Source organism: Podarcis bocagei, assembly GCF_964188305.1.
Source record: "Podarcis bocagei genome assembly, chromosome: 18".
NCBI lineage: Eukaryota > Metazoa > Chordata > Lepidosauria > Squamata > Lacertidae > Podarcis > Podarcis bocagei.
In genome coordinates this window covers 5,553,783-5,580,138 of record NC_138144.1, presented here as the reverse complement: position 1 = coordinate 5,580,138, position 26,356 = coordinate 5,553,783, and the positions used below count along the sequence as shown (strand labels likewise).

Here is a 26,356-nt window from a genome sequence, read left to right as displayed (position 1 = left end):
AAACGTTCAAATGTTTCTTTATTGAGGATGCCGTGTGTTCTTGCACAAGCAGTTAAACAGAAGCTTATTACTGACACAAAGCTACAGACGTAAAACCAGTGGTATTTTACAGACTTCCATTATAAAAATGTGTTTTTAAAACATACACGTTTAAGCCAATGGAATATAAAATAATAAGTAAATAAAAAAAAACAACTGCCCGTGGTTGAGTTGTAAATGAACTACCTTATTTTTTCAATTATATACATAAAGTTATTTTCCAAAGGCAGTGCCAAGGAAGGCATGTTCACTTAACATGTTTCAGTAAATATCCAAAATAGTATTTACATCAGATTTGTACATAGATCTTTCAACTTCCCACAGATCCTGAAAAGCAAACATAAGGCAATTAATACCCAAAGTATTATGAGGAAGATACAAAGGGCAAGGTAGAAAATAACCTCCTCCCCTTTCATCCAGGAGCATATTCACCTATGAGTGATTCAAAAGCTTGTTCTGTATTTCTTTAAAGACTTCCATGTAAAGATCGTCTCTGGACTTCAGCCCATCCAGATAAACTGAAAAGAAGAACAGGCAGTTGTGAATTTCACATGCGGGGATGCCAGTAAATAAATCAACACGACAGTTTTGCATCGACGCGGGTGGCGCTGTGGGTAAAACCACAGAGCCGAGGACTTGCCAATCAGAAGGTTGGCGGTTCGAATCCCCGTGACGGGGTGAGCTCCCGTTGCTCAGTCCCTGCTCCTGCCAACCTAGCAGTTCGAAAGCACGTCAAAGTGCAAGTAGATAAATAGGTACCGCTCTGGCGGGAAGGTAAACGGTGTTTCCGTGCGCTGCTCTGGTTCGCCAGAAGCGGCTTAGTCCTGCTGGCCACATGACCCAGAAGCTGTATGCCGGCTCCCTCGGCCAACAAAGCAAGATGAACGCCGCAACCCCAGAGTCGGCCACGACTAGACCTAATGGTCAGGGGTCCCTTTACCTTTACCTTAAGAGATCTAACCCGCTAGAGTCAGGCTCACAAAATGTGTAATGCTGCAATCTTGCCAAGCAAGCGGGTATGATCGATTGAATCCAGTGAGGCTTACTTGCTTATTCACCAGACTCTTGCTCTGGCCAAAATAAAGAGGAGCTGAACACAGCACTGCCCTGGTGGCTCAGTGGATTTTTGGCAGCAAGCAGGCGGTAATTTGAGTGAGGAGGTAGACTCAATGAGGGAGAAGGATCCCCGCAGATCTGGAACTGGCACAAGTGCTTATAAAAGGGCGGCTCATACATTTGCTTAAAATGTATATAAGAAGTGCAGTGTAAGCGATGGAAGTCAATCAACGAAATTTTATTATTGAGATATTTGTAGAATAAATTTGGAAGAAATTCTTCCAATTTTTCTTCTGATTTTTTTTCTTTTTCTTTTTTCTTTTCTTCCTTTTTTGTTCTTTTCTATATATGTGTGCTTATCTGAAAAATATATGTATGTATGTATTTGTATGTATTTTGCTTGTATTTTGTAATGATTATGTTAAATAAAATTTAATAAATAATAATAATAATAATAATAATAATAAATAAATAAATAAATAAATAAGGGCAGCTCAATGGTGCAGTATTGTTGGAAATGATATTTACGTATTCAAAGTACTATCTGGTTGGTTCTTAGGGCTAACACCCTCACAAGGTGACAAAGGAGACAGAGGTGATTTTTTAAATCTATAATCAAATTTAAAAAATAAAAGAATTAAGAGATATTAGCAAGCATACAAAATAAGCAACCCTGAAATTACTGGCTGAGAGAATTTGATTGTTTAACTATTTTTAACAATATTACTGGTGCGTTCAAAATGCTTTTGGGAAGAAGGGTGGGATATAAACTGAAGAGACGATTGAGAAAACTAAAAGAAACAATTTCATTACCTAGCTCAGGAGTGGGAAACCTCTAGCCCTCCGGATGGGCTGTACACACTTCTGCCTAGAAAACATGGCTCCGGGCAGTTCTTCACCTACCCTGCATTTTCTAGGCATGGATCCAAGCGGTTTTGCTTTGGCCCAGCCACTCCCCCCCCCCAGAAAGCACTCTCTTCCGTGCTAAATCGGAACAAAAAGCAATCCATGGGAAAACCGGCTGCCTTTTGTTCCGATTCAGCACTAAAGCATGGCTTTTCCCAGGGGAAAGTGGAGGTGTGGATAAGCCCCATGTTGGACTACAACTCCCATTAAGACTTGACCGTTGGCTATTTCTGGGGTTGGTGGGATGTTTAGGAACAATGGGAGGCCCAAACATTCCCCACCCAGGGCCTTCCAAACTGCAGCATATTTAGTGCATCGGCCGCAGCGTGTAGGTATGTCGCACGAACGTCCCCTGTGCTCCTCCCAGGGCTGGAAAGGGGTTAGTTTGACCTCTGGTTTGCTAGTAAAACTGAATCACCGTGTTTTCCGCTCTATAAGACGCACCAGACCACAAGACGCACCTAGTTTTTGGAGGAGGAAAACAAGGGGAAAAATATTCTGAATCTCAGAAGCCAGAACAGCAAGAGGGATCGCTGTGCAGCGAAAGCAGCGATCCCTCTTGCTGTTCTGGCTTTTGGGATAGCTGCGCAGCCTGCATTCGCTCCATAAGACGCACACACACATTTCCCCTTACTTTTTAGGAGGGAAAAAGTGAGTATTACAGAGCAAAAATACGGTACTTTGTCGTGAAACAATGCATGTCTTAAAAATGGTGCCACCAATGTGAGAGGATTGGAAAGCCCTGCTCTAAGCACATCACATTTTTTAAAAAAATTATCACACGCGAACACTTGCACAACACTCCAAGTTGTCTCTTACCAACATCCACTTCGTTCGCCTCCATTTCCTTCCTGTGCTTAAGATACATGGGCCATACGTGGCCATCGAAGAGACCAGGGGGGTCTGGTACCGTGTATTTACGTGTACTGCAAACAGAAAAGGAATTTGTTAATCTATACCAGGGGTAGGCAACCTAAGGCCCGTGGGCCAGATCCGGCCCAATCGCCTTCTCAATCCGGCCCACAAACGGTCTGGGAATCAGTGTGTTTTTACATGAGTAGAATATGTCCTTTTATTTAAAATGCATCTCTGGGTTATTTGTGGGGCATAGAAATTCGTTCATCCCCCCCCCCAAATATAGTCCAGCCCCCCACATGGTCCGAGGGACGATGGACCGGCTCACAGATGGAGCCTTGAAGAGTCAGACACGACTAATGGACTAAACAACAACTGAATTCCCACATCGGGTTTGTACAGCAGTGTCGGTAAGCACTTCTGTGCCATCAGCAACTACTAGGGTTAGATGGCTTCTCTCAATTTCTCATTCCCCCCCCCCCCAGTCTTCAGTTCTCCTTATCACAAGAATTTGGATTATTATTTTTTAAGCCCTCGTGAAAATTCACCAGCATTTTAGTGTTGATTTCTTCTAATCTACGTATTTTTGTATGCAGTTATGTCTAACCTGAGGGATGCGGGTGGTGCTGTGGGTTAAACCACAGAGCCTAGGGCTTGCCGATCAGAAGGTTGGCGGTTCGAATCCCCGCAATGACGGGGTGAGCTCCCGTTACTCAGTCCCAGCTTCTGCCAACTTAGCAGTTCGAAAGCACAAGTGCAAGTAGATAAATAGGTACCACTCTGGCGGGAAGGTAAATGGCGTTTCCGTGCGCTGCTCTGGTTCGCCAGAAGTGGCTTCGTCATGCTGGCCACATGACCCAGAAGCTGTACACCGGCTCCCTCAGCCAATAAAGCGAGATGAGCGCCGCAACCCCAGAGTCGGCCACGACTGGATCTAACAGTCAGGGGTCCCTTTACCTTTACGTCTAACCTATACAATTTTGCAAGATGATTTCCATTAATGTAATGTGGGTTTTTTGTGTGTATTATTTGCCCTAGCACATGTATTTTTTATACAGTACAAAAATCTGGAGAACTGAACTGCAAAATTCAGAGAAGTGTGACTGAATCATAGAATCAGAGATGGAAAGGACCATGAGAGGGTTATCTCGTCCAATCCTCTGCAATGCAGGAATCTTTTAGCCTGACATGGACCTCAGAAGTTTTCCAATCCTGCAACTTTCAATTATGTCATAGGAATGAGGTGAATACCACATGAAATTTCAGCATCACAATATTAAAGTCGAAGAGCCGTTCTTACCTCCTCCTCCACTTGCATTCACTGTATGGGACTGCTAGATAATAGCGTTTGTCGAACAAGTCAATCAGTGGCCTGCAGGTGAGAAAAATTAAGGTTCGAAATTACTTGAGAAATGATCTTTCCTAAACCACATGGTTGCACAAAGTCATACTGTTGTTTGTGATGAATAATAATACTGTGGGTAGGGCGGGGGTTGTTGTTTTCGTTTGTTATTATGTTGAGTATTTTTGCGTTTTCATATTGTAAACCACCCTGCGATCTTCGGATGGTGGTGTTGAAATTTAATAAATAATAAAATCATTATAATCACCACCAACGATTTCTAGGGTCTCTCGCAACAGGGACCCAGAGTGGCTGGGAAAACCCAGCCAGATGGGCAGGGTATAAATAAATTATTATTATTATTATTATTATTATTATTATTATTATTATTATTATTATTGACTGGCATAGACAATCAAGTGTTATACAGAGAGCAGGTGATATGTTTGCAGGTGAAGCTCTTATTCAAAGCCCAGCACCAGGGGTCAATAGGACAGGCGCAACAAAATGCATACTTTAAAGTGGACGCGGGTGGCGCTGTGGGTTAAACCACAGAGTCTAGGGTTTGCTGATCAGAAGGTTGGTGGTTCGAATCCCCGTAACGGGGTGAGCTCCCGTTGCTCAGTCCCAGCTCCTGCCAACCTAGCAGTTCAAAAGCACGCCAGTGCAAGTAGATAAACAGGTACTATTCCAGCAGGAAGGTAAACGGCATTTCCGTGCGCTGCTTTGGTTTCGCCAGAAGCAGCTTAGTCATGCTGGCCACATGACCCAGAAAAACTGTCTGAGGACAAAAGCTGGCTCCCTTGGCCTGTAAAGCAAGATGAGCGCCGCAACCTCAGAGTCGTCTGCGACTGGACTTAACTGTCAGGGGTCCTTTACCTTTACCTTTTTTTTACTACAAAAAAAGAAAAAAAAGCAAAGGTGGGGCTACCTTTGAAGGTAACCTGGAAACTGCAATTAATCGAGAATGCGGCAGCTAGACTGGTGACTGGGAGCAGCCGCCAGGACCACATAACACCGGTCCTGAGAGATCTGCATTGGCTCCCAGTACGTTTCCGAGCACGATTCAAAGTGTTGGTGCTGACCTTTAAAGCCCTAAACGGCCTCGGTCCTGTATACCTGAAGGAGCGTCTCCACCTCCATTGTTCAGCCCGGAGACTGAGATCCAGCGCCAAGGGCCTTCTGGCGGTTCCCTCATTGCGAGAAGTGAGGTTACAGGGAACCAGACAGAGGGCCTTCTTGGTGGTGGCGCCCGCCCTGTGGAACACCCTCCCTTCAGATGTGAAGGAAATAAGCAGTTATCCTATCTTTAAAAGACATTTGAAGGTAGCCCTGTTTAGGGAAGTTTTTAGTATTTAATGCTGTACTGTTTTTAACATTTGATTGGGAGCCGCCCAGAGTGGCTGGGGAGACTCAGCCAGATGGGCGGGGTATAAATGAATTATTATTATTATTATTATTATTATTATTATTATTATTATTATTATTATTATTATTATTATTATTATTATTACCTGTAGTTGTAAAGGAGGAAACCTTCAACAATCAGTATATGGGTATCATCAGAACTGGGCTGCTTTGATTCACAGGAAACACTCACTCCATGGGATCGCGCAAACTTCACGGGATTCTCAATCCATGCCTGAACAGTGCTCACCATCGCATCCATATCCAAGGAAGCCAAAACTAGGTGGGAAATATATATATATGCACACAGACACGCAGAAAAGTCAGTAAGGAAATAAAGACGAAAAACTCAAGAGTGTGAAAGTGTATAAATTAAAGGTGTATTTATAGAATGGTGCAGATTTTACTGTTAAGTCTTTATTTAATAATATTATAGTGATAAAAATAAAATATATATACTTAGGAAAATATACATTACTGCATCCTATAGCGAACACCGCTCTTACCATCCCATTGTTTAAATCCGTCTTCCCCGACTTGTATTTGATCTTGTGGCTGAAATATAGTGACCAATAAAACATTGCTGCAAAAGCAGGGTGATCAGTTTTATCTACGATCCGATCACAACCTGGACACTACTGCAAAATACACACATACACACACAACGGAGGCAAAGGGCTGACTTAGCAAAAACAGCTGTGCTGCAGAACAAACGACAGTACCAACACAACCCCCAGCCCCGCCGATCCACCCTAGTCCTAAGCTAACTGCTCTCCATTTTTTGCTATTTTTTTCTCCATTTGCCTCGCCTACATGAGGACACCTGGGGTCACCCGCTGAATAGCAGGTAAGTAAGAAAGCCGATAGATAAGGGCTGATTATGGTTGGAGGGGCAGTGCCCCATTTGCCCTGATTCAGGGGTGGAGAACCTTGGACCCTCCAGATGTTTAGCATCCTCAAACAACCACAGACAGCATGGCCAAGAGTCAAGGCTGGTGGGGGTTGTAGCCTAAGAACAGGCACCCCAAACCTTCGGCCCTCCAGATGTTTGGGACTACAATTCCCATCATCCCTGACCACTGGTCCTGTTAGCTAGGGATCATGCGAGTTGTAGGCCAAAAAATCTGGAGGGTCGCAGATTGGGGATGCCTGCTTAAGAACATCTAAGGAGGTCAAATGTTCCCCACTCCTGCCGTATTGCATCGGCCACACAGACATGTGCAGTGACTTGTGCACACAAGCATGTTTCCGTGTCCTATATGCACCAGGTAAGGTACACACATGTGATCTCCAGACCCGGCACAGATATGAAACTGCTTGTTCTCGCATATCTGAACTGGGATTCTGGGGGGAAACTTGGGAATAAATAATCACGTGGTGCATGCGGTGTAGAGAGGAAATGGAGCGGGAAAGATGGGGGGAGACTTTCTAAACTCTGTAGCAAATTAATTTTGCCAGGTTAAGCTACATTTTTGAAATAAAACAATACCCCCGAAGAAGTATACAGGTGAAAATTGTATTTTTTAACAGCTGAGTAGTGTGTGTGTGTGTGTGTGTGTGTGTGTGTGTGTGTAACTGCAATTCAAGTTCTACAAAATTAAAGGAATGCTGGAAGGGCATTTCTAAGGAGCAGTAATAATTTTGGTTAAAGGAAATGACAACAAATATTATGTACTGAAGTTCTCACCCTGGGCCAGCAGGGGGATACTGTAGATAGTTATGCAAATAAGGGATCGAAAGTGATGTTCAGTGATTGGATAGTTACAGAAAGTTGTTACAGTTACGTTGTACTGGAGCTCTATATAAGCAGGCTGGCTGAACCCTTCAGTTCAGTTCTGTTCTGGCCTCTGAATAAACAAGAGCTGTTTGAAGAATCGCTGTGTCGTCTGATATGTTCACCCACAACATAACAACACAAATGATTTGGGCTTAATGTAACTTGCTTAGAGTACATACAAGAACATATATCCGTGTTCCTAGCTCAGTGCAGTCTCTAGGATTTCAGGCAGGGATATGCCACAAATCAAATATGGGACCTTTTGCTGTACCAATGAGTTATGGCTTTCCCAAAAGGGAAAAAAATAAGGCTACAGAGGGCATTAAGTGCATTTCTCTGGTGGTGGAAGTATATTTCTTTTAATTAGCTACAGTGGCTAATTTGGGGAGGGGTGTTAAACTAATTTTCTGCAGAGGGGAGAACTGTCCTCTGGGGTCACTTAAAGTTCCAATGCGGGCCTGCTCTTCAGAATCAAATATTTTGTGACGCAAGATGAAATCTTGCACAATATACAAGAGAACAGCTGCAACAGAAAATCAGTTCTGCTGTTTTTTAAATCAAAGCATATGCCTGTTTGTCCGTATACATGTGTAGATACCCGGAGGGTACTCGGTTTATATAGCTGGCAGGTAAAAAACCGGAGGCAGTCCTTTTAGGTATAATCACAAACGATATTCCTGACAATCAGAGGAAAGTATTCCTTTATGCAATGGCAGCTGCCAGGATGCTTATAGCAAAAAATTGGAAACGGAGAAAAATTCCACCAATGAAAGAATGGCAAATTAAATTTTGTGAATATATAAATCTGGCAAGAATCACAGCATTCATAAGGGGACAATCGGACCACAAATTATTAAAAGAATGTGGATGTGCTAAAGAGTATATGAAGAAACACTGTTCTGGAGTAAGCATATCGGTATGTAATGAACCATGCTTTGCATGGTTAAAGAAAAAGAAAAATGGTGTAAAAAAGTATAAAGATAGACGTAATCTACATTAGACACAACAATTTAGTAAGAGTAAAAATTTTGAGGTCTTAGAACAAAGGAAGTCAATATGTATGTAATATATGTACCGTATTTTTCGCCCTATAAGACGCACGAGAGCACAAGACGCACCTAGTTTTTGGAAGAGGAAAACAAGAAAAAAAAAAATTCTGAATCTCAGAAGCCAGAACAGCAAGAGGGATCGCGGCGCAGTGAAAGCAGCAATCCCTCTTGCTGTTCTGGCTTCTGGGATAGCTGCGCGGCCTGCATTCGCTCCATAAGACGCACACACATTTCCCCTTACTTTTTAGGAGGGAAAAAGTGAGTCTAATAGAGCAAAAAATATGGTATGGAATGACTAGATTAGACTGAAGATATGGTTTTATTTGTAATGTGTGCTTTTTCTTTTTTGTGTTCTGTTTTTCTTTCTTGTTTGTATAGTATTATTTTGGATTCAATGTTTGTAATTTTTGTTATAATTTTGCATTGAAAATTATATATATATATAATTGGACAAGATGGTGACCCTTGTAGGTGACCCTAAAATTCTGCGATTCTGTGGCTGGTATTTTCCCTGAACCCATCCCTACCCATCCCTGGCTCATCGCTATCAATCATATGGCATATCTGGGTGCATTCTACAGTTCACACCCCACCCCAATTCACACAGGGTGGCAGGGAGGCCCAATCTGCCCGTTCGGCCCCACGTGACCCGAGTGCGAATCCATGCCCCCAAGAACACAACTTTGCAACACGAGGAGTTTCTAGAAAGACAACTTCACGCTATACAAGAATCGCGGGAATTGCAGTTTACTCCTTGCAGATCTACATTTCTACCCTTCAGGTTCCAGCACTCTCAACAATCTTCAGTGACTAGGATTATTTGGGGTGGGGGACACACCTTATGTACTTTCAATGTATGGCAACCGTCCTAGACAGTTTTAAAAAATGGAAAACCCACTGTTGGTGGCATATCCCACGGACCAGCCCATCGCCAGGTAACGCATTTGAACCACTACAATATATTCACAATAGAAAGATTAAAACGAATGGAATACAGTCGTTGGATCCCGAACGCCCTGGGACTCAGACGTTTTGGTTCCCAAACGCCGCAAACCCGGAAGTGATTGTCCCAGTTTGCGAACGTTCTTTCGGAACCCGAACCGACGGGGCTTCCGATTGGCTGCAGGAGCTTCCTGCAGCCAATCGGAAGCCGCGGTTCGGTTTCCGAATATTTCGGAAGTCGAACGGACTTCCGGAACGGATTCTGCTCAACTTCCTAGGTGCGACTGTAGTTTCAATGGGTATGGGAGAAGTGGGGGATTTTTACCTGCGTCAGCGGTTATCCCAAAGACAAGGGTGCGGTCGCTATCCCAGGTTATCTAACCTGGAGTAAACACAGTATAAATGGCTATGATCCTAACCTATTTGAGGAAGAAGCCCCCTTGGATTCAGAAGCACTTGCTTCTGAGTAGACCCAGTTACGAACTGCGCTGCATGCAGTCACCTACATACCATGCAGTTAAGGGGACGGTTCCCTTGCAAGGAATCGTGGGAACTGTAGTTTCCGTCTCCCAGTTATCCTTGCCTGTCACAAGCTAGTTCCCAGTTTTCTTTATGGGGAGCTATGCGCTTTAAATGCATGGTGTGGGTGTGCATATATCGTATTTTCCCGTGTGTATTTTTTGAGCCCAGCATTAAGAAATAATTAATTGCAACATTCCGTGTATAAGACGACCCCCAAGTTTAAACTTTGGCGGGAAATAATACACGGGAAAATACAGTATATACGAGCCCTAAAATTGTGGCCCGGACCAAAAATAATGCTTTTAAGGTTTTAATGCCCTCCCCGGACAAATTTGTGTTTTTTTTTGTAACAACAGAGCAATGCTTACCAGTTTTAGTTGTTGCACTATGCATTAAATCACATCAAATATGTCTTTGTTTGTTTGAAAAAATCAACATTAAACCAAAGGGGGGTGTGATGCCTACCTTGAAGAAGTCATCTTGATGGACAACGCAACAGTTTGGGAGCGCTTGGGTAAGTCGTTTGGTCAAAGTGGTTTTGCCACCATTGGTCACCCTAGATTAAGAAAACATGAAGCAGAATTGGGGTGGGGATAATGTGAGAATGGTTAACGCAGCAAGGATGCAAATTCAATGAGCATAGGAAGCCTTTGAGCATAGTTCCCAGTTTTCTTTGTGGGGGAGTCATGCACTTTAAATGCATGGCGTGGATAATAATAATAATAATAATAATAATAATAATAATAATAATAATAATAATTTTTATTTATACCCCGTCCTCCCCAGCCAAGGCCGGGCTCAGGGCAGATAACAAGCAATAATAAAAACAAGTTGAATGAAAACAACTTAAAAACAAAATTAAAATATTGAAACATGTGCATATATCGTATTTTTCCGTGCCCCCATGCATAAGACGACCCCTATTTTTTGAGCCCAAAATTAAGAAATAATTAATTGCACGGTTCCGACAGAGCAATGCTTACCGGTTTTAGTTGTTGCACTATGCATTAAATCACATCAAATATGTGTTTGTTTGTTTGAAAACAACAACATTAAACCTAAGCACTTCCATTCCATTTAAAAAGACAAGGTTCTAATGTAAAAATTTGGCTGCGTCTAGAATGACCCCGTGAATGGAGAAGGGGAAACATACATATATTCATATCTATGTATTAAGATGAAAATAATACTGAAATACAGATAAAATGTGAAATGTGAAAGGGAGTGTTGTGAGAGGGATGGAAGTCTAATATTGCTATTATTTTGTAAAATAGTGTTTATTGTGTTGAAATATTATACTTTTCTTTATTCTTTTACTGCCTACTTTTCTTTGCAATTTTCCTTCTTTTTCTTCTTTATTCCCCCCCCCCCCTTATATTATTCTTTATGTATGGTTTGGTATTGATGTATTTACTTTGTAATTAATTTGTGTTTTTTTTTAAAAAAACTATTTTTTTACACAAATTAACCTCTCAATGGAACATAGAAATTCATATATATATATATATATATATATATATATATATATATATATATATATATAAACATTTACTCAGGAGTAAGCCCCACTGCACTGAGCAGGGTTTACTCCCATGTAAAACAATACATACAGAAGAAGTACCAACATTGAAAGATTGGCAATATATATATATATATATATATATATATATATATATATTAAATGATTGAATTAGCAAAAATGACGGCAACAATTAGAATGCAATCTATATGTTTTTAATTTTTGCATTTTTATTTTTGTTTTTTGTCTTTTTTGTCTAAATTTGGAAAAGTTAATAAATATATTTTTTTTTAAAAAAAAGAATGCAATCTAATCAAAATCTCAAACAGGAATGGAAATGTCTAGAAGCATACATGACCAAAAGATGCTCCAACAAGAATTTATTGATATGTATAGACTGATTTCACAAAATTAAGCTGAGCTAAGCAGATATATAAGATGTTTAATTATTAAGATACAAAATTACAATCTCAATCATAAAGTTACAAAGTAATAACAAGGAAGTCATGCACTGGTGGAGGGCTAGAAATAAGAAATGGATAAATGTTGGCACATAATGAAATGTGAATATGTGAATTTACAAATATATGAATCAATATGTAAAGATTTCATATATGTATTGCAACATTAATAATAAATAAATTAAGTGCAAAAAAAATGTACAAAAAAGGAACAGAGGAAATTCTTTATTTTATTTTTTTAAAGGCATTTACTCAGGAGTAAGCCCCACTGCCCTGAGCGGGGTTTACTCCCATGTAAAACAATACAGTATTATTATTTTTATTTTTCCCGCCTCTTTCTTGCAGTCTTTTCCAAACATGGTAAAAGAGGGGCGGAGCCTCAAGAAATGGCGTGTTCGAAACTCGTCCCCCTATTGGCTGGCGCGGCTCCCGCCAGTATTAACGGACGTCGGTTCAGGGCGCGCGCGCGCGCGCGGGGCGGAGGTTATAAAAGCTTCCCCGCCTCGTCGGTTAATTAATATGGCGGGTGGCTGGGCGGGAGAAGGCGGGAAGGAGCAGAGATGTCTATATAGCCATAGGCGCCGACTCCATGGGGCTTGAGGGGGCTCGAGCCCCCTCAAAAAAATTTTTGGGGGGGCTCAGCCCCCCCAATAATCTCAGGTGGGCGCCCTTCCAGCAGAGCGCCGCCGCCGTCCCCCGCCTCCTCCTCACCTGCTCCTTCGCCAGCCAGCCAGCCGCGCACCCTAATCGGAGGCACTGCCGGAAATCCCGCGAGAACAGGGGAATCCCGACTGGCCACACCTCCCAGCCAGCCAATCGGCTGGCTGGGGGGGCGTGGCTTGCCCTATTTAGGGCCGGAGCCACTTTATTTGCATATTCATGAGCTTATTTATTATTCATGAGCTTTCCCGGGCCCCCCCAATATTTTTTCTAAGTCCGCGTCCCTGTATATAGCTGCTTCAAAGAGAGCGGGATGATTTCTAGCTCCCCCCCTCATTTATTTCCTTTTCCATTGTTTACTAAACACTGTATAGATTAATACGGATTAGTAAATAAAACAGAAGAAAATAAATATGTATATTTTTATTTAAAAAAATAACCACCTGTCAGCTACCTCAGTACATAGCTGTCAACGTTTCCCCCCTTTTTAAGGGAAATTCCCTTATTCCGAATAGGATTCCTCTCAAGAAAAGGGAAAAATTGACAGCTATGCCTCTGTATATTCTCTTATACCCAGTGAAATTAAAGGAAATTAAATGATATAAACAGGCTTAGTGGGTCTACTTAGTGGGAGAAAATTACATTTAAAAAAAAAATGATGTAGAAAAAGATTTTTCTCCCATCAAAGATGTCCACTGGACATTTATGGCACATACTAATAATGTTATTTCTATCTTGCCTTTTCCCTCATGGGGCTCAAGGCGGCTTACAGATTTATTATTTTTTAAAAGCAAAAAGTGTCTAAAAACATGGGGGAAAGCCAGTCATAAAAATTAACACTATGCACTGATAGAATTAAAACGGTGTATTCGTGTTTAAAATGCACCCATGGTTATGATAAAAATCTAATTGAAATTGGATTTTTTTTCAAACAAACAACCTAATGAGGAAACTTAATGAGAAACCTAATGTGAGAGATTAGAAAGGAAATATTCTACAGGGCTGGAGGGGGGAAAAGCAATTTTTGTGCCCATTTTTCCTGGCGTTTTGAACTCTCAGTATTCCTGACTGTAAGCTGCTTGGGGCAGAGACCTCTCTGCTTTTTGCCTTTACAACTGCAAGAGGCTACAGCTCCCTATCCATTTACTCCAGAGTAAGCCGCTAGTGACCAGATATTCTGCTTTTTTTTGGCTCCGCTCCCCTCAAGACGGTTCCCATCCTAGCCAGCTCCCATAATAATAATAATAATTTATTATTATAATAAATTAGAATAACTTCAGATCTGGCGGTGGGTTTGCTACCCTCCCTAAAAAACAACAACCCTTTTGTAAGATCCTGGAGGCAAGCGACTCATGGCTGCTCTTTATTTTATTTTTTGCCCACCCGCCCTCCTAAAATTAATGCTGTGAATTAAAAGGAAGCTCCCGGTGAACTCAAATTGAAGTAATACCATGCTATAAAATATCTAGCATGTTATTGGGTGGTTGTTTTTATTTTGATTATATATATTGTAGTTTTTATGTTGATCTTACCTGTGAATCACCCTGAGACCTCGGGTTATAGGGCGGTATATTTATTATTATTATTATTATTATTATTATTATTATTATTATTATTATTATTATTATTATATATTGTGGCTTTTATGTTGATCTTTTCCGTGAACTGCCCTGAGACCGCCGGGTATAGGGCGGTATATTATTATTATTATTATTATTATTATTATTATTATTATTATTATTATTATATATTGTGGTTTTTATGTTGATCTTTTCCGTGAACTGCCCTGAGACCGCCGGGTATAGGGCGGTATATTATTATTATTATTATCATTATTATTATTATTATTATATATTGTGGTTTTTATGTTGATCTTTTCCGTGAACTGCCCTGAGACCGCCGGGTATAGGGCGGTATATTATTATTATTATTATTATTATTATTATTATTATTATTATTATTATTATTATCATCATCATCATCATTATTATCTAATAGGCATTGCACAGTAATAATGGGTTTAAGAAAGCTCAACCTATGGTTGAGCATTTTTGGCTTGGCTTGGCTTTGAAACAGAAGGAAATGGCTGTGTATTTTTTTAAAAAAAAGCACACACACCCCGCAATAATCCACATTTTGACATTTAATGTGGGAACTGCTGCACCTTCCTGCCTGCAAGTTCATCCTCCCCCTCCCCATGACTATCATTAGTATCTCAAAATGCCCGGCTGCATCCCTAATTCAGTCCCAATTTGATCCTTTCTGGGAGGAATCTGGTAAATTAGGAAAGCAAGCACCTGTCGCAACACACCTCCAGATGAAAAACCTTCCTGGAAGCACCTTTAAGCCCTGTGTAAATCCATTAAGATAATAATAATAATCATATTTTATATCTCGTCTCCCACCCCACTGTTTTTATCCTTGCAGCTGCCCTGCCAGGCCTGTGGGTTGCGATTCCTGCATTGTCCGTAGCTGTCAACTTTTGCCTTTTCTTGCGAGGAATCCTATTCGGAATAAGGGAATTGCCCTTAAAAAAGGGGGAAACGTTGGCAGCTATGGCATTGTAGCGGGTCAGACTGGATGACCCTCAGGGTCCCTTCCAAATCTGCAATTCTGGGATTCTTAAGGTTTGCCAGAGTGGAGGGGATTTGAAAGCGGGTCATCCTACATCCCATAGGCTTTAGCTACCCTCCATAACACGCACAGACATTTCCCCTTACTTTCTAGGAGGAAAAAAGTGAGTGTTATGGTGCAAAAAATACGGTACCTCAAAGCTTGTGTTGGCCGAAAGCACCCCAATTAATACCAAGCGGTACTTCTCAATCATGCGCCGTAATAAGGTTATTGGCATACAAAATAGGGCAGCCATATATCATTACTATTCTTGCTCTGCAAGGTTTTCTAAATGCTGTTAACGAAAGTATTAGGGTTGCAGGCACTGCCTATTAATGGAGGTGGTGGTGGTGGGAATTAATATCTCAGTGTCTCGGCCAGGCTGCAGATCTATCCAAAATACTCACGCGAAAGCAGATTTAGGGAAGGACATGGACAGATGTCTCCCCGCAATTTCATTCCGCGCATTGCAACAGGAATTCTTTCCATAGTTTTCTTCCTTTTCCTGCAGGTTACACCAGGTGCCTTCTCTCTCCCTCTCCCTCTATTACATTATTACATCTCCCATTATTAAAAGCGATGCTTTGGGGTTTTATGAAATAGTAGAATAAAAGTTAAAGGGATGCCTTTTAATTGGCTATTCAAGATTCCCTCTTTTAGGCTTCCAAATCCCATTTTTAGGCCATGGTTAGTTGACTCCTCATCTCATTATTTCATACATAAACGCTGAGAAAGAGCGGGTAATACTTTTGAAAACATCACTACATCTGTCCAAACTACATTTTTAAAAATTATTATTATTATTATTACAGAGCCTGGAGGTTTTCATGGGCTTTTTGAGCCTAACTTTACAAACTTGGCTTTTGTCCAAGGCGTAAAGCACATTGGCGCATTTCGAATCCCGGAGCATGCAAAAGTACAAAACGCAACGAGGGATGCAGCAACAACCTACCCTCCAATTCCTATGATGTACTTCATATTCTTCCTTTTTTTCCCCTTTTTCTTGAGGCGGGAATGTAGAAAACGAACGGAGGAAAAGCACTGGAGGCCTCCTGCCTTAAATCCTGTGCTCTGCTCTGCTCAGCTATTTCATTCAGGAAAAAAAGGCGTGTGTGCCTGTAATTTATACAGCACTGCAGCAATGGCCTCTCCCCCTTTCCTCCCCCCCTTCCCCTCCCCAGCCCATGTGGCTGGTGGAAAAGCACAAATATCTCTCCAGAGCACAAGGGGCGCACAGTTCAGCCAATGCGCAGAAGTCATGCGCACTCGCCTTGCACCTGTTAGGCACTTTTCACATCTCCTCGCTCACTTCTCACTTGCCCCTGTTGCTTTGTTATAAATAGCTGCTGGTGGCTGCATTTCCTTTGCCTAAAATTAGTAACGGGAACAGAGAAATGTCACCTATACTTCCCCGCTTTTATTTTATCCTTTCAGGGCTCTATGGCAAAATTCCCCCCTTGCGTTTCCTAGAAGTACAGCAGTGTTTTCCCTCCCTAATTTTGGTTCCTCTTGTTTCATTTTTCTCGGTTAAATGTTCATTTGGGGTTAGTGGTTACTTTGATTCGGGTATAACTACAAACTGTTTATTGTTGCTGTTGTTACTGCTTTTCACTGATTTATTGATTTATATGTTGCTTGTGTAGGATATCTTGTTTCTTTAATGTTTGATGATTTGTTGCATTTTATATGTTGTAAGCCACCCAGAGTGGCTAGGAAAACCCAGCCAGATGGGCAGGATATAAATTAAAAATTATTATTATTATTACTCCTCCTAAATACTTGGAACAGGCTTGCTTATTAATTAATTATCTGATCCATGTAGGCCTTTAATCATAGGGCTTATTTATTTAAATCTTCTTTTTAATAATATTTTTATTAGGTTTTCAACAACAAAAAACACTTAACAACAAATACCGTACCAACCACAAACAAAGAAACTTGTACACAAAATCAATGTCAAATCCATAGAATGGGGTTCTCTGAACCCCGTGACTTCCCTCCTCACCCCACCCCTGGTTCCTTAAATTTTCTTTTTAACTGCATATCATTTCTGCTCCAAATTATTATTTTTTGCCTCAGATTTCCTTTACTACAGTATTTCTAAAATTGCAAGTGATTTTTTAAATCCTGCCAGTGTATTAACCTGTTTACAATACTTTTGCAAATACATAATCAAGATTTCCCATTCTTTTTAAAATTTCTTGTCATCTTGATTTCTAAGCTTTCCAGTTAATTTCGCCATTTCAGCATAGTCCCTTAACTTGGTTTATTTATACAGCGGTACCTCGGTTTACGAACTTAATCTGTTCCGGAAGTCCGTTCTTAAACCAAAGCGTTCTTAAACCAAGGCGTGCTTTCCCATAGCGGCGGGGGACTCAATTTACACTCAACAGGAAGTGGAACATGTTCTGCTTCCAAGGCAAAGTTCACAAACCAAAACACCTACTTCCGGATTTGCAGCATTCTTAATCCAAGTTGTTCATAAACTAAGCTGTTCTTAAACCAAGGTACCACTGTATCTTCAATCTATATCCTGCCTTTCCTCCTGGAGCAGCAAACATCAATAATTATATATATATATATATTCTCAAAACAGATATGTACATTCTTAAAATAGTTGCCCCGAGTGTGTCAGGAACAGCTATCAAATGCCTGGGTAAAAAAAGGAATGTTTTTAAATTTCTCATGGGAGCCAGTAATGAAGGAGCCAGATGCATCTCACAGGGGAGGGCGTTCCACAAATGAGAATCTGAAACAGCTGAAGGCTCAAACATCTACAGTATTTGCACATTTTCTCTGAAGGTCTGTGTGCGAGGCTGCTAAGCAATTTACTGGCCCAGTGCAAAGGAAACCAAGCTGAGACGTGGGTGGTGCAACGCGGCAGATTCAACGCTGTACCCACAACCCTGCTAGCTGGTGCCACTTGGGGCGGAAGCAGAAAACCGCCAATTCCCGGCCGTAGAAGCGACAAACTGGTGCAGGTAGCTTAGGGCCCCGCTCTCTTGGGGACCCCCCAAAAAAATTAAAGGAAAAGAACACCTGGATGTACATTTCCAAAATATAAGATAAAAAACGAATAAAATAAAGCCTACATACAGCAACAGTGTTTTGTGTTGTGTAGGCTCCTATGATGTAAGTCATGGGCCCCGCCTGCTAGCCTGCTCCCTAAAATATCACTGGTTTGCTCATTTCTATATATAGGGTGCCTACATCCTGCTATTTATAATTATTAGTAGTTTGCATCATATATTGAGACCTATTATTATTTCATGTGATTGTAAGTTTCTAGAGACTAGGTTATTAGTGTTTGTAAATTGTGTTTCTAATGGAACTTTTGTTATTGCCAAATGCCAATGTGTTTGCATTATTAAGTTTATTATTAAGAGCTTAATAATTTGTTTCACTATTAATATACTGCTCCTTAATTGTATTTCAGTTCAACAATTCCTTTGATAAAAAACTTATTTTGTTATGTGCAAATGGCTTTAGATACCTATGAGGTCCATAAATGACCATATATCGTATATTCAACACAACAAAACTGCGACAATTTGTTGTTGACAAAGGACAGCTGGACATAGAAAGGGCCCCTTCAGGAGCTTAGGGCTTCATCAAACCTAAATCTGGCCCTCGGTACAGCAGAGGAAACCCGGTTCATGCCCCCCATGAGGAAACAGGTGGCTTTGGATGAAGCCGATTTATCACCTTTTCCCATTCTGCCTCCATGACGGCCTGTTCTGAAACCTTGTGAATGCATTTGGCACTAATGCTTGGTAGTATTTGCTCTTGCTTTTGAATTCTGGTGCTGGAGGAGACTCTTCAGAGTCCCATGAACTACAAGAAGATCAAACCTCTCCATTCGGAAGGAAATCAGCCCTGAGTGCTCACTGGAAGGACAGATCCTGAAGCTGAGGCTCCAAGACTTTGGCCACCTCAGGAGAAGAGAAGACTCCCTGGAAAAGACCCTGATGTTGGGAAAGATGGAGGGTGCAAAGAGAAGGGGATGACAGAGGACGAGATGGTGGGACAGTATTCTCAAAGCTATGAGTTCGACCAAACTGCGGGAGGCAGTGGAAGACAGGAGTGCCTGGCGTGCTCTGGTCCAGGGGGTCACGAAGAGTTAGATACGACTAAATGACTGAACAACAGGTATTTGCTCTGCTTCTGGCAGGTTTAGCAGGAAAGCAGAGCTCCTTGTGAGGTATGGCAGCGCACAGCGGAAGAAGACCTCTGCCAGAGCCAAACATTCTCCAGCAGCACAGATCAGGGGTTTGGATTGCTCTGTAATTGCCTAAATAATTGCCATAAAATTATTTCTGTTTAAACAGATACGTTCCAAGATCCATCGCACAGCCCCTAGCATACTTCAATCAAGTTGCCTCTCTCTTTATTCCTCACAGTGTGTAAAGGCCACATCATTTTTACTAGAATAAAAGAATTGTAGAATTGGAAAGGGACTCCATGAGTAATCTAGTCCAACCCTTTGGAATGCAGTAATCTTTTGCCCCGTGTGGGGCTCAAACCCACAACCCTGAAATGAAGTCTCATGCTCTACCTACAGAGCTATCCCAGGTTCCAGTAACAGATTATAATTTAGGAAGTTACATGATAGTGATGGGGCACCGGGTGATATTGGACTCCCAGCTTCCATTAGCCTCAGCCAGCATGGCCAATGATCAGGAATGATGGGTTTTGTAGTCTTAAGAAGAGTTAGAGAGCTCCATGCATGTTCTCCAGCTCTACACTAGAGAGCCAGTATGGCTGGTGCGAATCTCACCTGTTCATGTTGTTGTTTTTGTTGTCACTGTGGTTGTTAATGTCACTTTTAAATAGCAAGGCATTTGGCTATTCTTCAGACTCCAGTGAACCCCTTTTCTGAGTTAGATGGTGCCTTGGCCCTGACTCCATGTGATCCATACCACCATGAGTTTATAACTGGGGAAGGCCTTGGGGGCTGGGGTCAAAAGTGTATATACAAAGTACAGTGGTACCTTGGTTCTCAAACTTAATCCACCCCAGAGGTCCATTCCAAAACCAAAGTGTTCCAAAGACAAGGTGTGCTTTGCCATAGAAAGTAATACAAAATGGATTAATCCGTTCCAGACTTTTTTTTTAAAAAAACACACCCCTAAAACAGCAATTTAACATGAATTTTACTCTCTAACGAGACCATTGATCCATAAAATGAAAGCAATAAACAATGTACAGTGGACCCTCCTCTGGATACGAATTTAATTCATTCCGGGGGTCCGTGCGCACCCTGGGAATTTCGTAAGCAGAGGCGCTGCTTCTACATGCGCAGCGCGCTTCTGCACATGCGCGCACAGCGAAACCCAGAAGAATACACTTCCGGGTTTGCCCCATTCGCAACCCAAAAGTTATATTACCCGAGGGTCCACTGTACTGCGGTCAAACAGTAGCTGAACTGGGTTCCACAAAGTCACAAAAACAAGAGAGTCACAAAAATGCAAACTAAATAGCAAAAACAGCGTAACACTCAAAACGGAAGTGTGGCACTCAAAACGGAGCATGTTCGGCTTCCAAAAGAAGTTTGCAAACCGGAACGCTTCCGGGTTTGCAGTGTTTAGGTTCCAAGTTGTTTGAGAACCAAGGCGTTTGAGAACCAAGGTACCACTGTATATTATGGGGTTTGAACCCGCAACTTTGGCATCATCAGCACCATGCTCTAACCAACTGAGCCACCCTGCGCTATTACGGTGTCAAGAATATATTGCAGCAGCCAGCTACGATAAAACAGCTGTATGGAGTGGCCACGACTCTTCTTCTTCCCACCCCAGCTTGGAAAGAAATACTGGCCCATTTTTAATCCGTGTTTGTGGAAAACACAGCAATGGGCGCCCGGAGCCTGCTGCACCTCACCAAGGACGTCTTGTCTCTTTCCACCTGCACATTTGGCATTTCTCATAAAAGCAGCCGCTAATCCTCTTTCAGTTGCGCACCGTACACTTATAAGTCATAGTTTAGTTACAGTGGTATGCGGCAAAGTTTATCCGGCACACTCGCCCGTCACGTTCCTCGGAGTCAGGCGGTTCGTATGAGTGAGGAAGCCACTGCCAAGAACAAATGACGTTCCCTCCTGCTAGTGCTCACCCACATTTCTGGGCTCACCATCTAGGGCAGAAACTAAATGTCATAGGAGGTCAGCTAAAACACTTCAAATGACTTTTTTAAAAAACAACAACAAGGTGTTGTAAAAAGCCTCCATCATCTCTGGGTGGGTCTGGGAAAGACACCTGTCTCAGATGACGAGGAGAGCACATGTTCCTTCTCTGACATCGCTAGTTAGAGGTGAGCAAGACTCTCCCGTCTGCTGCCAGCCTGAGAAAAATGGACAAATGGTTTGCGTGCCTCCTGCTCCCAGTTGCTATTTTTCATCGCATCTTGCCTGCCTGGTTTTGGTAAAGGCTGTTCCGAAAACTCCTGCTACCTCAGGAAGTACGGCAGATCTTTTTTTAAAACAACAACAACAATTTTTATGACTTTAAATACAACAGACATATTTCTTGTTGAAGACTCGGCGTTTTTAATGAAATATCCACAGGTTTTCTTGGCTTCAAAGCAAGAAAAATGACCGTCGCCACACGCCGTTAACAGCAAACTGTATTTCCTAGAGTTAAATCACCTAAATACGAAACACATTAGGACAGGGGTGGAGGACTTAATTCGTCCTCGCAGTTTTACAAGAATGTTTTCGGACGGCGGAGCTCCACTTTTAAACACAGGGGAATTGTAGGTGTGTGCTGTTTTGTGCCCGGTCTTGATGACGGGAAACTTCACTTTGATAATGGCATGCTCTATTACAAGGAATATACAAAAAAGGAAAAAACCCCACATGTATTTACATTTGTAAATGTCGAACATTGATTTTTTTTCTCTCCTCTGACAGATACATCACACCTGTAAGCAAAAGTCTTTGAGGCAAGAGGAAGGAATGAGAGGTTAGGAATTGTACTGAGGTATGCTCTAAAATAGTACACCATTTTCCATTTTATGGTACAGCAGCAGAAACCTACCTCTCAGGGTTGTTGTTGTGAAGAAAGTGAGAGAAGAAGAGGGGAGCTACACATGCTGATTTTTGCCCTTTGGAAGAAAGGTGGTTTGCAAATGTAAGGGATGAATGGAAAGAAATAGATTGCACAGCTTTCTGCCAGGGAGGGGGGCATCAAACAACATTATGAAATCCTAGCGTTTATATTATCAGTTTTGGATTTCGACCTTTGCAAATTGGTTAACCCTGTCGCCATCTCACCACTGTGTGACACAGCAACACATCTTGTGGTTCAAAAGCCACCCGTTTTATAACCACCTTAATTTATCAGCATCGTGGTATTGCTAAAAAAAAGAAGATTTTATCTCTCCATCGCAAACAGATATGTTTCTGATATTAGGTCAATACGGAGGAACAGAAAGCATGAAACAACTGTTTCCTGTTCCTTAAACAAATGGCAAAACGTTGCTCAGATTGTTAAGTGCTTAAATAAAATATCTTACAGTATCGCCATTCCAGTTTGATTGATACAAAACAAGGGAAAAAAATATTCTGAATCTCAGAAGCCAGAACAGCAAGAGGGATCGCTGCGCAGTGAAAGCAGCGATCCCTCCTGCTATTCTGGCTTCTGGGATAGCTGCGCAGCCTGCATTCGCTCCATAAGACGCACACACCTTTCCCCTTACTTTTTAGGAGGGAAAAAGCGAGTCTTATAGAGCAAAAAATACGGTACATAGACTTCAGGTAAGTACAGCACCTGGGGAAATTTTCTGTAGAAGCCACGTTGAATTCAGTTTCTGAATTTTGGTGTGGCTTGCCTTGGACGTTTAGTGGGTTGTCCCCTGTGTTCATTCTGTAGTGCCTTTTTGTTTTTTAAAAACTCACCCTCCCAAGTGTTGACCAAAAGACCTGATATTCTGCTTTGCAGCATTCAGCCAATATCGCCTCAGTTCGCACATAACACTGGGTCATGCTTTAAGCATATGAACCCAGCCCAGCAGACTAACCTTGTTTTGCGTTCTGTTAATAAACCACGATGTGAAGCCGTTTTGCTGTCGGCTTATGAACCACGGCGTGTTTTAAACTAGAGGTTGGCATTACGTAGAAACCCAACAACCTTGTTTAACCATGCTTTGTATGGACACCCTATTTGCAGAGACCCAAGACCAGGAGCAGCTTTGGAGAAACAAGCCATGTTTCTCTGCTTCCCTGTGAGACGGCTTGTCGTTTGTGGACGAAACCATGGTTTAGTTGGCCAAACCATGGTTTAGCATGGCTTTAGTCATGTGCAAATGCGGCCTGTGGCCTGTTTCACACACAACAGCAAGCCATACTTTGGCCCTGGTGCCCAGACAAAATCACGCCTGCTGTGCTCCTCCCCAAGTCCTGATGCCGTGTTAAATCTGAGTCCCCCAAATAAATCATGAGTGCTAAACCAAGACCGAACTTGGGTTAGAACTTAGGTCTTTTTGGGGAGCGAGAGAAACCACGGAACATCAACAGTTGGTTGCAGGAGGAGCGAAGCAAGCACAATTTTCTCTTTGGGCAAAAGCAAGCTTGTTCATTCACGGTAAGCCATAGTAAAGCCGATGGAGAAATAAAACCTGTAAAAGCCACTGATAGATCATCCTTAGAGATTTCAGATATAGGTTTGGTTCAGTAAGTTTAGCCATTACAGACTATGATAGTAGATGTGATTAAGGCCATTTCCCCAAACCACGCTCATTTCACTTTGTGGGTGAGGACACATTTCCTCTTCTTTAGCAGTAACCCAGGGATAGGGGTTGGCCCTCCAGATGATGTCAGACTGCAAGTCCCAACAGCTTTAGCCAACTTGGGCAATGGTCAAGGAAAATGGGGTATGTAGTCCCAACATCTGCAGTGCCACAGATTACTTATCCCTGCTTTAAAACCAAGCAGCCCATATTCTTCCCTCTGGTGCCGACAATTACAAGGCAAACATATCCTTTTAAAAGCAAGCATAGAGAAACCGGCAAAGATATCGCAAAGAACTGTCACCCCATTTGTTTCCAGAGAAGAACGTGCAAATCTGTGGTCCTGAATGAGTCTCTTTGGAGACTGCCAATACGTCCCACGTTTCTCTTTGTAGAATGGTGGAAGAGCATGTAAACACTCCTCAATGCAGTTCCCAGCGTATCCTGATATACACGTGTCAGCTGTCATGTTTTCTACCCCTCCCTCCCAGCTTAAAATGCACTTTCAAAAAATCCAGTTGAGACTATTTCATATCCAAACTGATAGATGTCTTTGCAGCTCTATTTGCTTTTATCAATGTTCCGTCCACGAAAGAGAGAGAGAAGTTTTTAGAAATGATTGCGAACCATACATTTCCCAGATGTTTGATCATTTGCAGTTGTGAACACATCTGCTCGTACGGTGACCCCATAGGGCTCTATGGGGTAAGGGTTCTACTTCCATTGTCCGTAGAGAGGTATGATTGAAGTGTTCAGGAAGTCACGCATTCTGCTATGCAAAGAAGACATTCCCAAAGCTTCCGCAGATAGGGCTAGATTCCTTTCTTTTGCAAACGAAACAGACCCGTCCTTTAAAGCCATTGTTGAAGATTGACCCCCATTATGTCGCAAGCTCTCCTGCCTACTTGTTCAGGGTTAGGTGTTACGTATCAAATGAGAAGAAAAACGGGCAAGCCAACTGTCCCACGCTCCTCTGCAGACACACGAAAGCAAAGGAAGCCTTCTGTTACGCTGGCATTTGGAAGACTCCCCGGAAAATCAAGTTTGCACATGTAATTTTGCCACTGCTGCCCTCTGGTGTGGAACTGTATGGACAACCAAAACAGCAACTATCTGAATGTGGACTTCAGGGTTTTCTGTTCTTGGATCGAAACGACTGGGTCACATTTAAGTGCATAGATTAAATCTAAGTGTGCGCATGGGTGCGCATGCGCTACCTTTTGTCCTGATCCCAGGATTTTGTGTGAGTGAAATGCCTTCTTGTCCTGCAACGTCAGGATCGTGTGATTCTAAGCACAGAGACCTGGGTTCAAGTTTCTACTCAGTTGTGATCTTTCAACCTAACCTAAACGTCTTGCAGGGTTTTGTTGTTGTTTTTCTGGGATAAAATGGGAGCCACTCCCATGTTCATTAGGGCGGAAGATGGATATACATATGTGGCTTTAGAAAAAGTGTTTTTAAGTCATGTCGCGTACTCATTTTCCTGTTCTAAATGTGTGCACTTTCTAATCTGACCATCTGACTCCCTTCTCCTTGCTTGGGGAGATGTGGACTGTGTTTTCATGTGCGTGCATCTTGCCTCAGATGTTTGGAGGCAGAATTCGGGGGGGGGGGGGCAATTGTCCAGTGTTCTGAAACTGACTAAAACTGTGCAAATCCCACCACCCTGTGAGTATATTTGCATCTTTACACTGACTAGTGTATGAATGGGCATTGTTACAACACTTGCGATATCTGGTACCCAAGATTCAGAGACAGACCCATTCAGGAGAGTGGCTGCGACAAATAAAAATGATCTGTACATCATTTCCCGCGTGAGACTTCACCATGAGCTCAAGTGGTAAAAAAAAATAGCGCCAGGGTTGCATTTGGGAAACGGATGAGGCAAAAAAAAAAAACCAAGATAGGTGCTCTGTATCTATACTGGAACAGGCATGCACAAACTTCATTCAGAAGGGGACAAAAGATTGCTACCGCAGTTCTTCCTGACCCAATGAATGCACAAAGCAACAGTTTCCTTTCAGATGCGTCCAGCAAGGAATTAAGAATGGATGTGTGCTTTTCCATCCCGATGTCGCTATGCTGACCTGCAGCAACCCAACGGAGGAGGCTTTTGATGTATAAACCAGAGTTCTCCATTTTAGGCTGGATTTTGTAACATCCCGACGTTGTTGCTTTTTAAAGATGGAAGGTGCTTGCATCTCTCAGCAAGGGGTTTGCCACTCAGAGCCTTTGCTGGAAAGTTCGTTCTTGTGTGCAATGGAATACCTCTTAGGCAGAGACAGAAAGGCTGATTCCTTGGTTGGATGGAACTGAGGGTGGTCGTGTGGTCTTAACACCAGGAAGGTCATTTTACAATGGGTGATGCATCGTTCTGGGTCGTTCTTTAGGTCTATGATTCAGGACATGCTAAATGGTGCGAGGAGGGAGGAAGGAGAGAGAAAAAAACAGGCCCGGTGAATACATAAGAGACTGCTGATTGTC

At 42.1% G+C, this 26,356-nt stretch overlaps 2 protein-coding genes and 1 long non-coding RNA gene across 3 annotated transcripts in view; 1 reads left to right on the top strand and 2 right to left on the bottom strand.

Moving 5' to 3' along the window:
- Positions 1-16,287, bottom strand: LOC308577695 (nicotinamide riboside kinase 2-like). The gene is made up of 8 exons (XM_081178110.1): positions 16,101-16,287; positions 10,361-10,451; positions 6,112-6,160; positions 5,713-5,884; positions 4,157-4,228; positions 2,821-2,927; positions 472-557; positions 1-366 (listed from the first exon to the last, which is right to left on the bottom strand). The coding sequence occupies exons 1-7, from the start codon at positions 16,124-16,126 to the stop codon at positions 472-474; spliced, it is 603 nt and encodes a 200-aa protein (XP_081034236.1). The 5' UTR covers positions 16,127-16,287; the 3' UTR covers positions 1-366.
- On the top strand, positions 13,130-21,893 carry LOC308577783. Its single transcript, XR_014003683.1, has 3 exons — positions 13,130-13,978; positions 19,477-19,547; positions 20,826-21,893. It is a non-coding gene; the product is annotated as an uncharacterized lncRNA (long non-coding RNA).
- Positions 21,669-26,356, bottom strand: part of ATCAY (ATCAY kinesin light chain interacting caytaxin) — a 33,945-nt gene continuing 29,257 nt past the window's right edge. The window contains exon 13 of the mRNA XM_081177965.1: positions 21,669-26,281. Coding sequence (XP_081034091.1) covers positions 26,272-26,281 — 10 coding nt within the window. The 3' untranslated portion in view covers positions 21,669-26,271. The remainder of the gene's footprint in view (positions 26,282-26,356) is intronic.

Bases quoted from the DNA above. Each gene is read 5' to 3' on its own strand.
- LOC308577695 (XM_081178110.1), bottom strand. From the start codon at position 16,126: ATGAAGTACATCATAGGAATTGGAGG. The intron at 6,161-10,360 runs GTAGGCATCACA...ACTATATTTCAG, and splicing joins ATCAAGATGACTTCTTCAAG to CCACAAGATCAAATACAAGT. The intron at 4,229-5,712 runs GTAATAATAATA...TCTCACCTGCAG, and splicing joins TTCCTCCTTTACAACTACAG to GCCACTGATTGACTTGTTCG.